General features: G+C 38.8%; 1 protein-coding gene across 1 annotated transcript in view; it reads left to right on the forward strand.

Moving 5' to 3' along the window:
• LOC116698386 (ephrin type-A receptor 6-like) overlaps positions 1 to 21,085 on the forward strand; it is a 183,515-nt gene that overhangs the window by 81,241 nt on the left and 81,189 nt on the right. Inside the window, 2 exon segments of the mRNA XM_032530305.1 lie at positions 11,898 to 12,053; positions 14,889 to 15,224. Coding sequence (XP_032386196.1) covers positions 11,898 to 12,053; positions 14,889 to 15,224 — 492 coding nt within the window.

The raw sequence follows: 21,085 nt of genomic DNA on the forward strand, positions 1-21,085 counted from the left end.
TACTTGGAGGACAAATTCAACTGATAGGCAGTACCTCATTTTGTGTTTTAGTCACATATGCACACACCCTCCGGTCAATCTCACGGAAGCGCCCAGTTTGGCGACCACGGTATGCTTTTCTTTGACTGTTGACGTTTTTAAAATGGTCTTTTTTTGGACTCGTAATCTCCGTACATTACATTCTGTGACATCCTAGTTTTTGGCTGCTTGGCAGTTGTTTGACGACTCTGCTGTGTTGATCACCATTTTAAAGTTAGCATCCAAACTACTTCTTATTTGTTTGCTGTTGACGGCTCTGGTCATAAGAGGCACATTCACTTTTTGTCTATTTGGCACCACGTGTTGTTGTTGTGGATGTATATTGTTTAAAACTCTAGACCCTCGACCATAGAACGGCCGTAATTTTTCAGATATCTTCATAGGGAAGAAAAAACTTCTATTCGGGTCAATACGCCTTTGTTCTTGATCAATCAACTAATACATTCTGATGTATTATAGATTAAGCTTTCTAGTAAGATATAAAATAGTTAAAATGAGTTCCACTTTTTCTAGCTATCAGTGATGCTTACACATTATTTTTATTGAAAATTATAGTCCAGAAGGATGTATTATTCTTAAATGGAACATTCAGCATAATAAGTACTTTAACTTTTGGTACTTTAAATATATTTCATTGTCATTACGGTTATCGAAATTAACTAGTTAACGCAAATTCCTTTTAAAGCCATTCTTTTTTTTACGTGCAATAACGCACGATCTGTGATTTGGCTCTGTAGTTTGGGAAAGTATTAAAGCTGCTGTAGTAATGTTGTGGACAGTGTTTTTTTTGTTTTTTAGATTATTTTTTGGGGGACTTTTTCCTCTTTGTTTTGTGACAATGGATAGACGGGAAAGGTGGGAGAGAGATGGGTGAGGACATGCAGCAATGGGCCGCAGGTTGGATTCTTACGGATATAATACATCCATGAACGTGAGTGGATGGCTAGCAGGGACAAACCTCCTTGAGCAGAAATGGATACATGAAAGAGCCTTTTGAATAGTAAGTTGAGTTTTAAAGCCCTCCGTTATGGGAGGTTGTTTGCATGTACTGACGATGTGAATTGAGTTGCTTCTGTCAACTCTCAAAAGTAGTCAAGTCTCAAATACCACTTGAGCATTAAAAACTTGAAAACCTATTCCTTTTAAAGTACATTTAGAGCATATAAAAATGGGTGATTGATTGTGAATTAACTAGGACACTTATGTGTGATTGCTATTACATATTTTTTTTGCTTGACAGTCCTAATTTTAATACTTATTTACTCATACTTCAGTAACATTTTCAATTTAGGACTTTTACTTGTAACAAAGTATTTCTACACTGTGGTATTGCTAGTTTTACATAAAAGATCTGGTTTGTCATGCATGTGTACACAGATGATGTGATATACTGTACATTCCTGCCAATGGTTTCGCACTACTCCACTGGTCTACAAGAGGGGGTAATGCACCAAGACACACAGAATTGCAAAAGCAAGGGCAGGAAAGTAGAAAACTGCTACAAGTAAAGATGGATGTAAACAATGCAGGATTTAGAATAGTATTTAGGAGGAAAGTATGCATTCAATATGTTTAAGACATCAAGGATGCAAACAATGTGTTTTGATGAGTAACAATAAATGTAAACATTGTATAATATTATATAAATGTGTCAAGAAAACTCCACAAGGTACCTTTTAATGGCAAAACAGGGGTTAGGTGTGGCTTAATGAGAGAATAAGGAACAGATGTGCAGAGAGGAGTAGAGTCAGGTGACTGGGAGGAGTGAGAAACTTAAGAGGGGTGACTGGTGGACGGATTAGGAATGGACGGGTCTGGAATGAAAATAGGGCCTGGAGAGGGAGAAAGGGCAAGGAGAAGTATTTAACAAAAATGTTGTCCTATTATAGCTGAAGTAGACATTGCATTAAGCTGCTATGGAAAGCTCTAAGTGTAAGTGATTCACATCCTTTATGAGGTCTCAAACACCCCCAGTCTCTATGTTGTCAATGGGTGAGATAATTAGCTCTGATTATTCTTGTTAATAGTATTGTTTTTTTTTCTACTAACAAAAATGGCTTGCATTGAAAAAGCTTATTACCTCTATTACCTGTGATCACCAATTAGGAATCTCCAGTCATTGTATCTTATCAAGATACAACGCAATAAACCTTCATGCTACAAAATACCACTCTAATTAAACTGAAGAATGAAAATCAATGCAATAGATGGTGTTCAAATAATTGTGGCAAGAGGGCACATAAAAGAACAAATTAACCAGAAATAGTGAACGTGCTTAGTGGAGAGAGGCTCACTCTCCACGCTTGCTGTGCCCAGGTTAGCCTTCGCTATGTTGCTTGTAAACATCGGCGCTTTGCAAAGCCACCAGACTATCATCTGTAAATGTCATGATGGAGATTAAAATCAGGAAGCAAGGAGGGAGTGATTATAAAACGGCAACAACCACTGGGTTGAAAGCCTGTACAAGAGATGGCTGAAATAGCAGATTGTAAACACTGGTTAGGTTGTGCAAACATGTGCATGTGGTGTGGAAGGCAAAGTGCAAGAGATATTAGGTCAAATTGATTATTTGTTCAAGATAACTTTACATTTACGGTGAACTATGCACTTAACTAGCATACAAGGTGGACAAGCATACAACTAGATTTGTTTTATTTGATGTATTTGATTTGCAATGAGTTTTAAAGATTATGATACGGATGAAGGATTATGATGTTGATGCTAGCAATTTAATCCGAAATATGTTAATAAATGAAGATAAAAGTTGTTATTAACACAGTCGTTTTAATTAGAGACCATGTTGAGATGGGATCACAGCAGCTGCTCCAACAAATTGGGCCGGGGGCGTGAGAATGGCACCTTCATACTTCCTAACCCTCTACTTTTGCTGCACTTGCTCGGACCACAGCCATTTACAAACGAAGCCTTTTATTTTTTAATTTCTACACACCTGTGTAGTTTTGCGATTGCATCTTGTATGGTTAGGATGCTATCTCTGTGACTACGGTAAATCTGTCCACAGTGGCCACAGACAGAAATATCAACATCTGGCAAAGTACCCTAAACCACCTCTGTGGTAGTTTCCGCTCCTGGACCACATTTTGCCATGATGAAACACACACACACACGCACACACACACACACACAAACACATACACACACACACACAAACACACAGAGGCCCGGTCTTCACGTCACAGGTAGTCTCTATTTTAAAGCATACAAATGGGGCAATATCTTGTGCAATGACTGACATGGCTCAGGGTTAGGCTGCCTGTTGGTTTGGCATGCTCTCTGTAGTTTTTCAAGGTTTTTTTCAATTTCATTTGGACGTTTTTTTTAAGTGCTTGTGTGCGGGGATTGTTTTTGAGAACAAAGGATGGAGGAAATACCTGTGTACGTGTGGACTAGGCCGCAGACTCCCTGAAAACAATACTAGCGTTGCTGTAGAAGCTGGTAAAAACTAGCTCTCACACACAATGCTTGCTTTTCCTCTTTCACCTTCTGTCACTAATTGAGCAAACACATTCTTAACACTTCTCCAGAGATGTGTTGGAGAGGGCCACTAATCCTCAAGTGCAAATCAGAGAAGGTGCTTACTGCTTTCGCAAATGAATATGGAGGGGGGGGAGGCTGATGAGTAAGAGAGATGTGCCGACACAGAGGAGAGAGGAGGGCTTTTTATTAAGAGTGTTTGAAACGTCCATTTAATAAATTCAGAGTACCACTGCTAATGTTCCTGCTGAAGAGTGTAGTAAAACTATTGGCTCAAGACCATAAGATAACTCCATATTGTTATCTGGTTTGTATCATGGTACTGTATAATCTATATATAACTCACTCACATTGCTAGGCTTTTTGGTTTGTTTAAAGTGAACCTGAATATCATGAGCAAGGAAAATAGGGTATGTTTTTCCATTCAGAGTATGATGAATCTTATGTCACTTCTGATAATATGTAAGATATGCACGGACAAGATGTGTACTGTGTCAGCACAGAGAACGAGCAATGGGGTTTTTATTTGAATTTTTTTTTTTTTATAGAAGGGAGACAGAGGGTGATGAAACTTAAAATGGTCTTGCTTTTTGTATTGTTTTCTTCATATGCAATCAGTTTCAGGCTTCATCTCGCCTACACCATCGCTGCAATGATCTCTCATCCTTTGCATCGCCTCTTCACCACGCTGCCTTTTGATTTCAAGAGCTGAACTATTCTGCAACATTTGTTGATGTGGTTCTGCAAGTAAATGCTGCAGAATTGTGCTCCTCTTGGAATTGTTCTTCTTCGCTGACCACCGGGAGAGAGGAACCCACCATCATTGGCTATGCACTGCAAAGAACCAAAGAGTCTCATTTACACATGCACACAGGCCTTCACACACAACACACACATAGGGAGATACCGGTGAGGAAGACGGTTATAATTTAGAATGTGTTGCATTGAAATGATTGCCACTGATTACATTTTATACTAATACTGTACTTAATGATTCTTTTTTTATGTCTAAATTAGTATTTAGACCCTAATGGGACACTAAGACTTTCACCTATCAAAGCCAAACAGAATTGTCAGATTCAAAACCTGATGTGGGGAATAGTTTATGGGAAGCATTTATTCTATTTAGTATTTATTTATTTTCCAGGGCAACTGTCATTCATCCAATTTAGTGAAGGTTCACAATGATTGACTGAATGACAAGTTTATTCTTTTTTACAGCTTATTTTAAATCTGTCTTAAGCAAATGTCTAGATTGTTGAAGCTGGCTATTCAATTTCTCAACCTTATCGCCAGACAAAAATGTCAATATTGGAAGATTCTGCAAAATATCACGTCCATTGCCAACACGTTTTGTTTTTTACAATATCTGTCCATTGGAACTACAGTATAAGGATAGGGAAGGATTGTGCTTATAGCAAATACATTATGTGAATAGTATGGTTAGGGTTAGGGAGCAAAAAAACTTGGTTTGATTGTGGTTATAGTTCAAATGCCTATGCACTACCCAAACCTCCACATTGTTTGATTGACATTGGCATTGGACACAAATCGTGGCATGCACATTGTCCACTGTAAACATAATACATATGCTCTTAGGCAGGGTGACGGATATAGTTTTTCCATACATTTGCAAAAACTCTCACAATCAATTTCAGTTCAAATGTCTGAAAACAAACAAACAACATAGGTGGAGCCACTAAACTGTCTAGCTACTTTAAACATCAGGGCCAAATTGAGTAGATTTTTCACCAGATGCTCCTACAGTACAATGTAGACAGTAGAGGGCCAGATAGACAGACAGGTCTACTCCCTGTACATGATCTGCGTGCCAGTTGCTCTGGTGTTGTTCAGGTCCAGTGAGTGTGAAGTGGCAGGCCTCACCAACCAATCTGCTGCCTCTGGGTCTCAGGGCCCGGCTCGGGGCTCTGAGATGTAGATGTTCTGGATGACTTCCAGGTCTCATTAACCTTGGGCTGAGGGCCGAGCATTAGATCAGAGCCCCGAAGGCCAGTGGGTCAGCGTACTCTTCTCTAATCTCCTGCTCAGCTCTAGTGTGTACATTATACAACTACACATCTTCACACATTGCTACTGTCAAGTGTCATATGAAAGGAATTCATCTGGAAACATACATTTAGAGATTTGTGCTCAAAATTGATAAAAGCCTTCATAATATATTACAATGCATTTTTATAAAAGATAAATACAGGCCACTTGACTGTATCTTATAAATGAAGGTATGCAGTTTGATAAAACGCTTTGTTTTCAATGGATCTCATGCTTGATAAGTGTCAAAATGTTGTTGACAGTAAATAATTTTATGTGATGTCTGCAGAGTTTCACTCACTCAAGAGCTGCGTGTCTGTTCTCTGTTCCAACTCTTTAAACATCTGTCATGGGTTCTGGTGTCACGATCAACAAACAGCTAATGGGACAGACGGTACAATATGTTCTCACAATAACATATCCGTCAATCAATACAGCCATAGTGTAGTACAGCTCATGTAGACAGGAGCTCTCTTTATTATTGTTAAACGAGGCACCAATATGGTCATAACACTATAATTTTCTAAATGAGTTGAGTAAATATGACCAACAATGGTTTATATTTTGTATGTATAATCAGTAAAATATGCAAATAAAACCTAATGACAAACACAATATTATATATCATATAATACATGCTTATTTACACAGCTGTTCTTATAAACATCTAAGTGCATTATGAAGGTTCATAATAACTGTATTCATTGCCTTGTGCATGTTTCATGTAAGCACATTCAGTTAAGATATAGGCTTCACAGAAACTTCCTTATGTGCTCATATTACGCTTTTTGGCTTTTCCCCATTCATTTATTGTCTTGTCTTTTTTGTGCATGTTATAGGTTTAAAAAGTGAAAAATCCCAAAGTCCACCCCAAAGGGGCTTACCCTCTTTTTCAGAGAAAACACTGTTCCCAAACCACTCCCAACAGCTCTATTGTAGTCCAGCCTTTTGTGACAACGTGCGTCACTTTGTAACACGTTATAATGCTCACCTGGCTACTAGCATTGCACGCCCTCCAGAAAAGTACTCACTTTCCGTACTTAAGTAGAAGTACAGATACTTGTGTTAAAAAATACTCCGGTAAAAGTGGAAGTACTGATTAAACTTCTTTACTCAAGTAAAAGTAACAAAGTACAGGCTTGGAAATTTACTTAAAGTATAAAAGTAAAAGTAGCCTTGCGAATGCTACTTGGAGCACACTAATGTTTCTAGAGAGACGCTGAGGAACTTCAGTGGACATGGAGACATGTCTTTATATGGCAATGGCTACATTTTAAATGGCTGTCTGCCAAAAGGCCTAAAACATAACATATATGGTTATTATGACAGAGAATGGGACTCCAGGTTAATAAGATTCTGACTTATTAGCAAGATATGAATTCAGTTGTGATTCTGTGAGAATTCACAGATCCAGTTTCTGTTTTTAATCTTTCCCCCTAACATGTAAATGAATCTACATTTATGTGTGTGCTCACATATGGCTTCTGGATGATTGATGACGTAAACAATAATAAGGAGAACTCCAGTGAAATTATGTGAAAGTTGAGGACTAGATTAGGACTGGATTAAAGCTGATTCTGGTTTCCAACTTCACCCAAGGTGTGTCTGTTAAAACAGACAGAGACAACTTCTCTCTAGCTAAGTTTCCATCCACTTGTCCACTTGAATTACAATATCTGAAGTTCGGTTAAAAAAAAAAAAAACTCATGCGAATAGAGCAGGTGAAAGTGTTGATGCTTCATTAAGACCAACGTGCAACCTAGCTAACAGGTGAAGAACACACCAAAACCACTAGCTAACTTACTTTAAATGTGAGAACTATAAACCAAAAACAGGCAAACTGACAACATGTGTTATACGACTTACAGTTCTCAAAGACGCACACACACACAATCTCAGCTGATCATCCTCCGGACAGCTAGTCTCCTTTTCATTTCTCTCACTTTTTTCTCCGTGTAGCGCGCACACCCGCTCGTGGTGTGTGGCACGTGTCCGCGCTATTGTCCGACATAACAACCTCTTGTACAAAACTAAAGTAACGAGCCAATTTAGTAAAATGTAAGGAGTAGAAAGTACCGATATTTGTGTTAAAATGTAAGGAGTAGAAGTAAAAAGTTGCCACAAAAATAAATAGTAAAGTAAAGTAAAAATATCAGAAAAATCTACTTGAGTACAGTAACAAAGTATTTGTACTTCGTTACTTCCCATCTCTGATACCCTCATACTCTGAAATTGACAAGCTAGCATTACTTACTGCGCATGTGCGACTCTTAATGATGGTACAGAAGTGAGATGCCTCACTCTATAGCTAAAACTCAACAAAGCTCAACACACAGGATTGAAAAGATGAGCCGCAGCAATGTACCGTACAACCAAAATATGCTGTTTTCTGAAATTGAAACCACATAAACCTGTTCTGGTACAACCTCTAAATATAATTATGACCCTGAAAATGAGCATAATATGAGCACTTTAAATTTTTTAGATGTGTTGTGAAATTTCTGTGACCCTGATACAATTGTTACAAAATGGAATAATTTCAGTAACACACACACACACACCTGACACACACATTCACCTTGCCCTCCTGCCTCCTTCCACTGTGCTTTTGTTTTGGCTGTCATACTCACTAGTCACCTCACTACCCGCCGCTCAGTGTGCAAACTCTTTCCAATACCAAGTTTTTAATTTGTCTGGATGGATATTTATTGTTGTAATTGCAATATTACTTATACAGTCCATAAAACCGCTCAAAAGTAAATATCTTCAGGCTTTATTCCCATTTGACAAGCTGTAGCTCCGAGCCTGGCCAGACAGATTGCAGAGGGACTCTGCGAGGTTCGAAAAGGAACATGCCCTCAGTTCAGCGAAGGTCGGGTAGAAGCATCATTAGGTTGACAGTCTAAAACGGAGTCTAGTGGGGTGGGGGAGTTGAATGACGATTTTTGACTCAAGGACACACAAGTATCATAGGTTAATGACAGAGGCAGCCTTGGCACGCTATAGTAGATGCCACTTATCATACTGATGGACAGTATGTGGGTGTATGTGCTGCATGTATTTGTGTAGGGCAAGATTTCAATGGCAAATTTCAATATTTTGAAATGTAATTTTAATATATCTCACTCTCACAGGACACTTAGATTTTCTATTGAAAAAGAGGGTGTGTGTGTGTGTGTGTGTGTGTGTGTGTGTGTGTGGTGTGTGTGCGTGTTTGTGCGTGTCCTAATTGTCCCTATTTGATCAGTCATGGTTTCAAGCGATTCCTTGTCCTCCCTACAGCTCCATTTATCACAGCAAGCAATGGAGACACACAAAGGCACTCGGTGCTTCAAGGTGAATCCCTTCAAATGGCTCAGCTTGTGTTACCTTGTTAAATCGATGTGCTTGGTGACAACCAGCAGCAATGGAAATGTCACCGAACGGGAGACTTTCACATGTCTGTGTGACATGGAAGTGCTTTGGAGGTTGAGAAAATGCTATCAAAAGCTGTTGCAATATGCCCCTAATGACTTTTGTAAGCTTTTAGTTGATTTTCTTAGCTTTTTATTAAGCAAAGGTCCTTTATTAATTTTTGTTTCACACTGTAGCAGTCACGTACTTTAATTTACTTGTTTAAGCATTTGGAAAAAAAAGGAGTTTCAGTGCTCCCTTAGATTGCTCCAAATCTACACAAGCTGTATTTCATATAGTGGTACAAAACTCACAATGCATGTAGTCTTGGTCAATTTTCTCTATTTATACTGTGAATTTTAATACAAAACCTAGGTTTGATAGTAATATGTGTTTTTACAGATGTTTTGCCAAGAGATGGCATCATTACACACTTACATACACAGGGCTTCTGGAATAAATCTAGCAGCTAGTGCTGGATTAGAACAAAAACAGACATTTTGGCAACATTTTCCATGCACCATACCAGGGTGTTTAAACCCTTCTCTCTGTTAGGAAGGAGTACAGGGAGTTACAGCTTTAGACATAATCTCTCTAAAAAGTAAATGAAAACGTTATGAAAGTGAATCTGTTGTTCCTAGGGGCTAAGATGAATTGGTAGAAATAATGTTTATTTCATCTTTCAATACTTTGTTTTTTTTATTTAACCTTTATTTGCCCAGGAAGTCCCTTGAGATTGAAATCTCTTTTCCGAGGGAGACCTGGCCAAGACGGCTCAACTGTTACCATTTAAACAGAAATACAGCTTAGTCAAAATCACACATAGAGGAAAGGAACAGGTCACATGCAGCAGTTGCATTTTTGAATTACATGGCATTTTAACACGGCCTTAAAGTCGTTCAATTGGACTAGATCATTTACGTGGAGCAAGTTATTCCAAGACCATGGAGCAAAGTAAGAGAATACTGTGTTTTTAAGTTTTTTAACAAGGTTGTATTTGATGTATTCATATTATTTGTCTGCTCAGTGCAGAGACTGCATTTTATGATCATTAATTACCAGATAACATCAACAATAGCTCTATTCATCAGTGAGCCAGCATGCAGAATGTCAGGTCCCTGCAACTCTAAATATAATTCAGTCATTCATTAATTTCATTACTTGCACCTGTGTTTTTCTTACATGTCAGAATGTCATCCTTAAAGAATGGAAATTGTCTCTTTAAACACTTTGGCCTCAGATTAAGCTAAGCTGCATTTAATGCTAGCCCCCACCGATAAAAGACTAAATGTCGCTCTAAGAAGTGTAAATTAAGTTTTAATTTAAACATGGTTACTTGTTAATGCCATGCCATGTTTTCTTCTATTGATTTGTCTACAGGTCACGTTAATGTCGTTATTTTCATGTATTGATTATGAATTTTAAACTAATGTATTTCAATGGAAGCCTATTTCATGATCACGGAACAATTACGGTAGCGAGTAGTATTGAAAAGCCGCGCAGGGACGTTGGTCGGGGTGGTGCATGGGTCATACAACCCAGGACTTTCACCCTGGAGACCGGGCATCGTGTCATGCTTGTTGCAGTTCCTTTTCCGCGTTATTCTCTTCCTAACCACAACCTGTTATCGGCCTGTCTTGCTTGTGAAGGTTCCTGCAATTGTCCAAAGTCTTCCATCACAGGCTGGATTTCCTAAAGCCTGAAAAAAAACAGAGCGAAGATGCAGAAGTCTAGTTTTCTCTCAGACCACTTCCTGAAACATTTTTATGGACTTTTTGCCCAGTTACCCTAGAAGATGCACTGCCATCGTTTTAAGGTCCCTTGTGTATGTGTTTTATATTATTGTATGCAGATTTTTGAGAAACCCGTAGTAATACACCTCTAGGACTGTGTAGCCATGTGCAGACTGCTTCATTCAGTGTCACAGCTCAGATCAGACAAACAGTTTTTTAAATCATACTTAACTTTATCACCTTTATTTTTTTTTGTCATATGCCTTTTTCACAATCACAGCAGACATTTTGGATATGTCCTAGCAGAAAAAGTACATAGTTGTTACTAATACCATTAACACTGTTCCAGCTATGCCGGAATAGTTGATGGTTTAAGTAAATAAAATTCTGTTAGCATTGTGCTTTTTTTCTTCATTTTTTCATAGTTCTTTCACCCTATGATGTTTTTCTGATAAAGGTGAAAGGTAGAACACAAAACATTTTGAGCAAACCAACTAGGTGTAAAAACATCCTCATCGAGGTGTAACACCTGATTCTGTGGAAAAAGCCTTTCTATCATCACATCTAATCGTTCAGCTCAAATTATTTATCGAGAGTGAAACACCAGCAGTATATTCAAATAAGGCATTAAAGCTGTGTCCATTACTTTCATCAGGGTTAACCTTTGTTCTTATCCAGGAAGGGAGAAGATAAATATGTGTGGGATTCTGCAATGCAAGTGCTTTTGATTCCAGTTACTGAGATAAGTGAATTAATTCTAAACAAAAAAAAGGTAATTGTCGTTTAAAAAATAAAAAATATTTGAGTATAAGTTCCAAAAACCAGAGCTGATGTCTCATTATATTTCAGTGAACCTTGCAGCATCAATTTCCATATTTGAAAATAAAACCTGATTTTAATGAATCTGTTCTTCAGTGCTCTGAAGTAGGAATGTGTGATGAATGCCAGACACAGTTAGCATAGAAATGATGATGATTGACACCAAGTCACTCCAATGCTTCTTGTTTATTGATGTTATAGGTATGAGTTCAATATGATGTAATATTTTAGAAACATTGTCATTGCTGGTTTCTTGTGGCAAACATTATAAGGACATGAGATGTTTAAATGTGATATTCCTGTGTTTGCCCATAACATGGCCTGGCTTGGCTCTCATATCCTGTCATATTGTCTTCCTGTCACCCCCAGCATGTCACCCAGGCTTCTTCAAGGCATATGCTGGAAACACCAGGTGTTCAAAGTGCCCTCCACATAGTTTCAGCTATGGAGACGGAGCTGCTATCTGCCGCTGTGAGACAGGCTTCTTCAGGGCTGAGAGCGATCCTCCAACAATGGCTTGTACACGTGAGTAAATCAGCACACTGGGCTTGATAATTACTAATTACTCGTTCATTAGACACATAACCACATGGATGTTCAGGGCTTTTAGTCATCCTTTTTGATGGGATCAGAGTCATGGGAGAGCTTTGAGCCTCATTGCCATCACTACTCCATCTGTAATTGTAAATTCACGGTAAATATCTCTATACTTGTGTATGCCTGACAGTCTGGGCTAGTTATTGCTTTGTCTCTCGAGCTGGTGGATTACTCCAGTGGTCTCTCAGAATTAGCTGTGGCCGTAAATCCAGTCTCGTCTGCAGGACTTATCTGCTGTGAAACTGTGCATTAGAGAGTCTCTGGATGAATTACATGGCTTTTGTTCAGCTGCCTCGTCTTCATTGATGATTCACCGACTGTCATTATGACTTCATATTTGCATTAAATTACAGTTTAACTGGACTAATTCTCCTTTAATTAAAAAGCCATTTAGCTGTCACTGAGATAGACGGGGGCCACGTCTAAGAGCTCTACAGGGTGGAAAAGTGTATTTGTCTTTTACGGCAACACAAACCCAAGCCATTGTGCTGAAACTGTGAGTTTACAGTTCCCTTTAATACACTATTTGCAGAGGAAATCTTCTGAAAGGCTTGAAGCCTTAAAACAATCTTTCGTCTCTAAATTTAGACTCCCATTATGCAACATATTCCTTCTGCTCATAAAAATCCATCCATGCATACCTGCAGGCTTTCCAGAGTAACAGCAACAACAACAGTCTCTTACTGTTGGATAGTTATTATATAGTTGATATCCAACAGTACTGTATAGAGCTATTATATACTGATGAAACAGGTCAAGATGTGCCACCATAAAAACTGCTAAATTATGTTTAATTCACTTTTTTATCACTTTTGTTTTTTACCTCTATATGAAGACATTAGACCAATGACCAGGCTGATCAAATATAACATATACAAGCAGCACAAAGCCACAACTCTGCTCTGAATATGGGTGGTTAATTTATCTTGGTGTGAGCATTGGATTTTTGGAGGTTAAGTTCAAAATAAAATAAATACAAACGGACACCATACTTACCCATACTACATTGTTAGTTGTGGAAGTAAGTGTACCAGACAAAAGCGCATCCTAAGTACGGTCCAGTGTAAACATTGGGTATGAAGGCATGTGGGGGGGCGTAACAACCCAGAAAACTAAGAGTTAAAAACTACCACATCTATTCTAACAAGCTGTGAGTTCTGTGTTTTCTCACATCATGCATTTTAATCAGAAGCTTGTGGGCCAGAGCCTAATCTATTTGCTCAATGTCTAAGTATAAAAAAGAAAGAAATGAAGATTAAAGACTGAGGACTGAGAGGAAGACAAAGGTAGAACAAGAAAGAGAGGATGTCACCGGAGGAGAGATAAAGGTGGAGAGAAAGTGTAAAGGCTAAAGGTGGAGAGAAAGTGTAAAGGCTGGATGGAGTTGACAGTGAAAAGAGAAAGGAAGGAGGGTGCTGATACCAATCTCCCCCTAGAGGAGAATAGGAGTTGATTGATGGCAGGGGGTTGCTGTGCAGGAGGGGAGGTGGGTGACTTCTCCTTGATGGAGAGAATAGAGGAGGTGAGATAATGGCCATAGACGCAGAAAGAGATAAAGAGAGAGAATGGCATTCGCTGACATAAGTGGAGGACGGGTAGGTGGAGCTTTGCTGTCTGCTGAGATTTTTAGCAAAGGTAGGGAGGGAGAAGGATGGATGGATGGTAAAGTAGGGAAACATCCCATTGTCTAGGCAGACAGTGAGCCTGGCAGGACCGGAGTGTTCAAATCCCTCAGGCCTTTTAACTGCACCCTGACAGCTGGCTGGGTGCCTGCTATAGCACAATACTTACACACAAAAACATACATCCAGTGAGCACAAAAATACCTTAACAAAGCAAAATGCAATGGAGGTAAAATAACGTAGAATGTTTACTGCACAGGAGAGGAATTTATATGAAGAGTTTTGTGGTACGGCAGTAAAATGTGATATTTATCAATTGAATACTGCAATGTACAGTACCAGTGTGGACGGCCGCTGTTTCCTTTGGGATGATTCATATAGATACAGATTAACAGACTACCTTATGCTATCATTTATGTAAAGCATTTAGAATTGAGTCTTAGACCTCAGGGGTCAATTTTGGGTCCAGTGCTTTTCTCAGTTTATGTTGTATTTTATTCTCTCTTGCGTAGTAATATTGCCGGCTTGGATTCTCTGATGCTACTTTTCCACCGGCATAACTTGTGGCTTTCTCCTTTAGTGGGAAAGGTAAAGATCGGCATTCAGCCCTTGGACAAATGACTCTGCAGTAATCACAGGTTTGTCCGCGCTAGCTCCGATCGACAGGGATACATGACACCAGGATGGACGCGCTAATTTAAGCCCCTTTTCCGGTTTAATTTTATGACTTCTTTTGCCTGTCTCTGTGTGAGCAGCGCATAAACCTCATTCATAATTGAGAGGTAGTGAATTCGAAAGAGACTGAATAAGTAAAAGATTAAAAAAGAAGTAGCCACCGCAACATTTTCACTGGCCTTCATGCTGCTGATTAGTGTTTACGAACCTGTTTTCCGGCGTGTTGTGAAGTTTAGCGCGTCTTAAAATCCAGTTCAATAGTGGAATATAAATTTGCTTTTTGAAGTAAAGCCAGCTGGTGGTTAATGGAAACTTTCAGTTCTGGACACCCTGTAGGTTGTGCAATAGTACAGATGATTGAGTAACTTATTTATTATTATTATTAACATAAGCTAAGATATCAAAAGCACCCTTTGACTCATTGATTTAATTAACCATTAATTATATTTTCTTCTACTACTGACAGGCCCTCCTTCTCCTCCCCGCAATTTGATGTTTAATCTGAACGACACCTGTCTGATGCTGGAGTGGTCACATCCCAGCGACACCGGGGGCCGCCGAGATCTCACCTACAATGTCCAGTGCAAACGCTGTGGCCCCGAGCCCGACCAGTGCCAGTTGTGTGAGGAGGAACTTCGTTTCCTACCACGACCATTGGGTCTGACTGACGCCACAGTCACGATCATGGACTTCTCAACCCACGCCAACTACACCTTTGAGATCGAGTCCCTCAATGGTGTGTCAGGCATAAGCTCCTCTCCTCGCCAGGTAGCCATCATCACCGTCAGCACTGATCAGGGTGGTGAGTGTTTTGACTTTAACTTGATGTTTTGAGGTACGTGTTGTGTCACTTTTACTGCAGATGCATTCAACCTGTTAGAGGTAGTAAGAACTCAAACACCATAACACAATGCGTTTTGGTGAGAAATACTGAATACAAACTTCAACTTTTGTTTACAAGACGATTCAACAGGACACCCTTTCATTTCCACAGATTTCCAAAGACCACTGCAAATTTCATCCAAACCTTACCAAGTTGCGTAACATTTTTTGAATGAGCCCGAAAAGGTTTTTATTATTCTTCTTAAATTACATGCCTTTTTCCTGTAATTGTTTGCTGCAATCATCTACTGTTGGTACACAATAACTCTTGAGTATGTGATTAAAATGCAATCAAGTTTCTAGGACAGGTGCACTCACATCTACTTGCGACTTGATACATTTAAATAACCATAACTCATTGGTTATGTGTCTGACTCGTGGAATTTTTGAGACTTCATCCTTACCCTTTTTCCAAGACAGGAGTTCTCTATTCACTAAAATTCATGACAACCATAATGAAGTCTTTCACTCTATATTTTGGTTTCATATTCAGGAAACATAATTTTTAAAATACCAATTATTTATAGGATTGTGGAGCAGAACTTTTTTGAAATTTCTTAACACAATATGTATGGTTGTTGTATACATTTGATGCAGATTGTAGAGAAGGTCAGGCTTGTATTCAGATTTTGATTTTTTTTTTTTTTTTTGCCTTTTTCGGCATTTATTGACAGGACAGCTTAAGACAGAAAAGGGGGGAGAGAGGGGGAATGATATGCAGCAAAGGGCGGCGGGTAAGAATCCAACATGGGTTGCACACTCAACCAGACGAGCTATCCAGGCGCCCCAGAATGGCACTACAGTTAATGTTCCTCTAATATTTATAGTTTTGCATCCTTAACTGCTACTGTGAATGATGACAGGAGGAGAGGTTGTACCTACCCACTTGCTACAAAAAGGTTTTGATGCTGAAAGGCCCATATTTCCTCTGGGAGGGCGGTCTGTATAGGAACGCTTATGCTTTTAATTTGTTATTTGCAAACACTGTGCTTTCTGTTTTCTCCCTCGTCTCCCTCCTGTCCTCCCTCGACTATTCTCTCTTCCCCTTTTCAATCGGTTGTTTATCCTTCTCTCTCTCTTCTTTTCTGTTTCTTTTTTCATTTTTCTTTCCTCCCTTCTTTCTCTCCATCCCTCTTGTGTTGCTGTGGGAGTCTGGGAGCAATACATTTTCTCAAACAGCCAAAACACATTAAACGCATCATTCTATGTCACAGGGGACAGTTCTGGCCCTTACAGGTAACTCAATGTAACACGTAGCCTTTTTATTTCATTAGGATGCCCAGTTTAGCACATAGCCTAGGCTGGTCCCTGAGCTGTACACAAGACCCATTTCATCATTAATATACCCAGCTGCAGCTGTTTAAAATGCTCAAGGGAAAGGCAGAGCTATGGCCATCAACCAGTGATAAGCAGCCAGGTGATGTATTTTAACACTATCACCACACAAACAAGATTGAGAGAGGTTTTGATGGAGGTTATTAATTTATTACATAGCTTGTTGTATATTAATTATAATTGTACAGTGTGCTAATGATCCTGGTTTGTATTTCAAATTATTTTTTATATATTTAGTGTAGTCTCTGCCTTTTATATCAGGTGGCTGGTGGTTATTTCACATATTTTTCTCAAAGAAATGTTTTGCTTCCCAAAACAATATTTTGCTGGTGGAAGTATTCCTTTAAAGGTGCAATATGTAATACTGACAGCTAGTTTTTAAAATAGTTACTGCAGTACAAATTCAAAATACTGGAGAGAGTTGTCTTCCCCTTCATGGAGGATGTTATGCTAAGACAACATCCACAACAATGTTGCTAGATGCTTGTCTCACAGCACAGCAGAGTAGCTAACGTTACATGCTGGCTAAATTGACAGTCATAAAAGACCATGCTTATGCGGACCTCTGTACCCAACTGACAGGCACACTTTTTTACCTTATAATTACGATAGGAACCGCTAAAAACACAACAACCCCGCTGTCCCCTCCGCCCGACAGACAGACACGCTTCCTTGTCTTAGAATTACAGTGAGAACCGCAAAAAATAACACTAACTTGCCGTCTTCTCCACCCAACAGAACACACTTTATTGGCTTAGAATTACAGCTAAACACAATGCAAATTCAAGATTCTCTCTTTCCGGTTTACAGCCCCCCTCTCTTGGCTTAAAATGTCTCACTGTTGCTACATGTTGTAAACAGCCATGGCCCGCTTGCCTGGCCCTCTGCCAATGTGAGCAGTTAGCAGGGTTAGCATGGTAGCGTTAGCCAGGACCAGTCGCTATCCCTTCCCTGGCTGTGTCTCATTTGTTTTTGCGAGTAACCAACTCAGGTACTCTAGCCATATAATCCAAAGTAGTACACAAATGTTGAAATTACATAAAACGCCCGTCTCTTGTAGCCGTGATAAATTAGCTTGAAGCTAATGCTTACCTGTTCAGGAGGAAATTAGCAACTCTGTGTCTTTTGAGGATCTAAATTGTCTCCATCTTTCAAATACATCTCAATAAATTAACCCGGGGTTTGTTATGTCTCTGGTCACACAACTATTAGAAACACGCTGTTATTTTAGGTCAGGTAGAATCTAGCTCCGTTGATCCTGTTCGTTTGTTTGCTGCTTTCATGGCTGTACTAACGTTGATAACAACACACAGGCCAAAACACAAACAGAAATACCGTCACGGAACGGAAATTTCAAAAGGAGAAAATACTGGAATTAGCATTGTTGTCAGAAAAGATAATGTTTCAGCTTAGCATGTTTCCTTAATATCTGATGACGCATTGTGGTCATTTTTGGTATTATTACATTAAATACAGTATATTACATTACATATCATATTAGACATACCATAGTTTAAAAATATTCTATTCTAAGTCCTGCATTCAAATTGTTACTAATAAAAGTAAGTAAAGGTACAAAGTAGTTTTCTTCTAAAAGTATTCATTATGCAGAAACACACCTATGAGAGTCTTTTATTATTAAAAAAAAATGCATTGTATTATTGGAAATTGATAGTTAATGTTGCTACTTGACACACTTGGATAATGTTATATCCAAGTGTGACAAGTCCGACCAAGGAAATCCGACCAACCTTAAGATTTCTAAGTATTTTACGCATCATTAAGTGTAACTTCTTATTTTCACACCTCAACTTGGAGTTAATAAAGGATTTGTTACTGAGATGGATATTAACATGTAAGACCGGTTGTCTCTGTTGGGAAAGGAGGACTATGATTCATGAACACAAACATCAAACACGGTACCAATTTATACTGTCAGTTATATTATCAAGGCTTTTTTTCAAAAAAGCTTAACATAATTATTCCAAGATAATACCAGTAGGTTTTACAAACTGAATCATCAATTGTGTGTGTGTGTGTGTGTGTGTGTGTGTGTGTGTGTGTGTGTGTGTGTGTGTGTGTGTGTGTGTGTGTGTGTGTGCGCATGCGCAGTAATACATACTTCCTGTCATTACACGACTAATACAGACCACTGTCTTTCACCTAAACTGCTCACACTGTAAAACAGGTTTCCATGCAGTTGAAGAGTAGGGGTAATGTAGCGATAATTACAAGACTCTAGAAATGCACAGTGACGTTAAACCTAGTGTTAAATTTGTGTAACCTGGATATTCATTATTCTCTGCAGTGATTTGTTTCTAATATAAATGAACAAGGAGTGCATATGACCGTAACATGCAAAGAGCATGTTACTGTCCCGCAAACACTGATTAACCGCTAACATGACAAGAAGAGGGACCAGGTGCATCAGCCAAGTATTTTGTTTTGATGAAGAATCACATTGTCAGCAATATAAAACCTGCAGTGGTTTTTTAAAAATAATTAAAGTGTGCATAAGGTCAACATATTACATAAACCAAAACATAACCATGCAAACATTATTGCATTGATGTGTTTCTCTGAAACTGAAGTGATACGCATGCAAACAAATGCTTTTGCACATATGCTTCCTCAGACACATCCACCTAAACCTCTCTGTGATGGGCTTGTTTGAAAAAGTGCACAAAAAATTCTAACATTGTTAGCATAGTGTTGCTGTCAGCAGAAATGAGACAGCCATGTGAATTTTTTTGTGTTTTGAGGAATCAAGAGTCCCTGATGTACACTGTCCATATATACATTAGACATAATCATTAAAATTCAGCTGGCCCGTTTGGTAAATGTTTTGTGTCGGTGAAGTTAGTCATGATTTGTTGAACCTATGATGGGCTGCTTTGCAAACACACAGACACAAACACAAGTATAGTACACATGCGTGAGCGGCGTATAGAAGTTAAGGCTTGTGATAATTTCCTGTCAGGTGTAACCTTTTCAATATTGTTTGATTTATACATTGAAATACATTTGATGTATGAACAAGCATCAATCTTTATAACATATACACACATGTACTAAGACTCTGTGTGGATAACTATAAAGCATATGGATTTCCAGGGGAGTGTCTTGGATTAAATCCTCTCGTATTTGTAGAAAGAGAAAAAGAGTCAGGGGAAATTATGTGTGCATTTGCAGTTCTTGAAGTCGGCACCAACAATGTGGCACTGCCAGGATCTGGCAGACTTATAAGTTTACAGCTCTAGGCCATGGAGGAATGTGACTAAGTAAATTTACTCAACTATACTTAAGTACAAATTTGAGGTACTTGTACTTTACTTGAGTCTTTTCTTTTCATGCCACTTCTACTTTCACTTCACTAAATTTCAGAGTGAAATCCTTAATCACATACATTAATCTGACTGCTTTAGTTACTATTTACTTTACAAATTAAGATTTTTGCACACATGCAGTTTATATAATATTATGTTTTATTATAAATTAAACTACCCAACAAGATATAGTCAAGTCCAGCTGGATGATTAGTCAATTAAACACTTAGTTGACTGACAGAACTGTTTTGATCGTTTCCAGTTTCTAACATGTGAGGATTTTTCTGCATTGAGTACTTGTAATACTCTGAGTACATTTTACTGATACTTTTACATACTTTTACTCAAACAACATTTTTAACGCAGGACTTTAACTAAAGCCTGTTTGTTTTCTATGTACCACTGGTGGTTCGAAATTGGAACGCACCATGAAAGGACGTTATTACTTGCATTAAACCGTTATAAACACGCTCAAGTCATACATCGTTAGAAAGCTTAAAGTCTCATGATTCCATCGAGCCCACATACAAAGCAATAAGGTGACTTACAGCGGTTATAATCATGTTCTGAAGTAAAGAAAGACAGACAGATTTGAGTCTAATCGAGTGTGTGTTCCTACCTGTCTCCTCGTGTCTTTAATCACAGCGGTGAAATATCGCCGTAAACGTGGTATTCATACTTTGCCAACATGCCAAGCTATTAGAATATCCAAGCCTTGTAATCCATAATTATCTGGTCCCCTCACAATCTTGTAGTTTCTGGCCAAGTTTCGACGTTCAGAAATCTAGATCATGCATCATTTCTCGGTTTTGATCGCGTGTATCTTTTTCCGTGTGCGCGCTACATTCTCACTCGGCACACCGTCGGAATCTGTGGGTTGTGCAGTTTCCAATGAATTTTCTTCTCAACCAATAGCATCAGTATTTCTCAAGATACTCCCAAGGTAAGCCAATCAAATCCCACAGTCCCCATTGGGCCCACGTGGGAAAAACTGACAGCATATCCCACCAGTCAGAGAAAGAGGTAATAAAACTGGCATTCCTGTGTAGCCAATAAGAAGACGAGTTGAATGATATCAAACATGGCCAAAAAAATCTATCCCTGGGATGGTCTCCAGCCC

The sequence above is a fragment of the Etheostoma spectabile genome, chromosome 11 (assembly GCF_008692095.1).
Source record: "Etheostoma spectabile isolate EspeVRDwgs_2016 chromosome 11, UIUC_Espe_1.0, whole genome shotgun sequence".
NCBI lineage: Eukaryota > Metazoa > Chordata > Actinopteri > Perciformes > Percidae > Etheostoma > Etheostoma spectabile.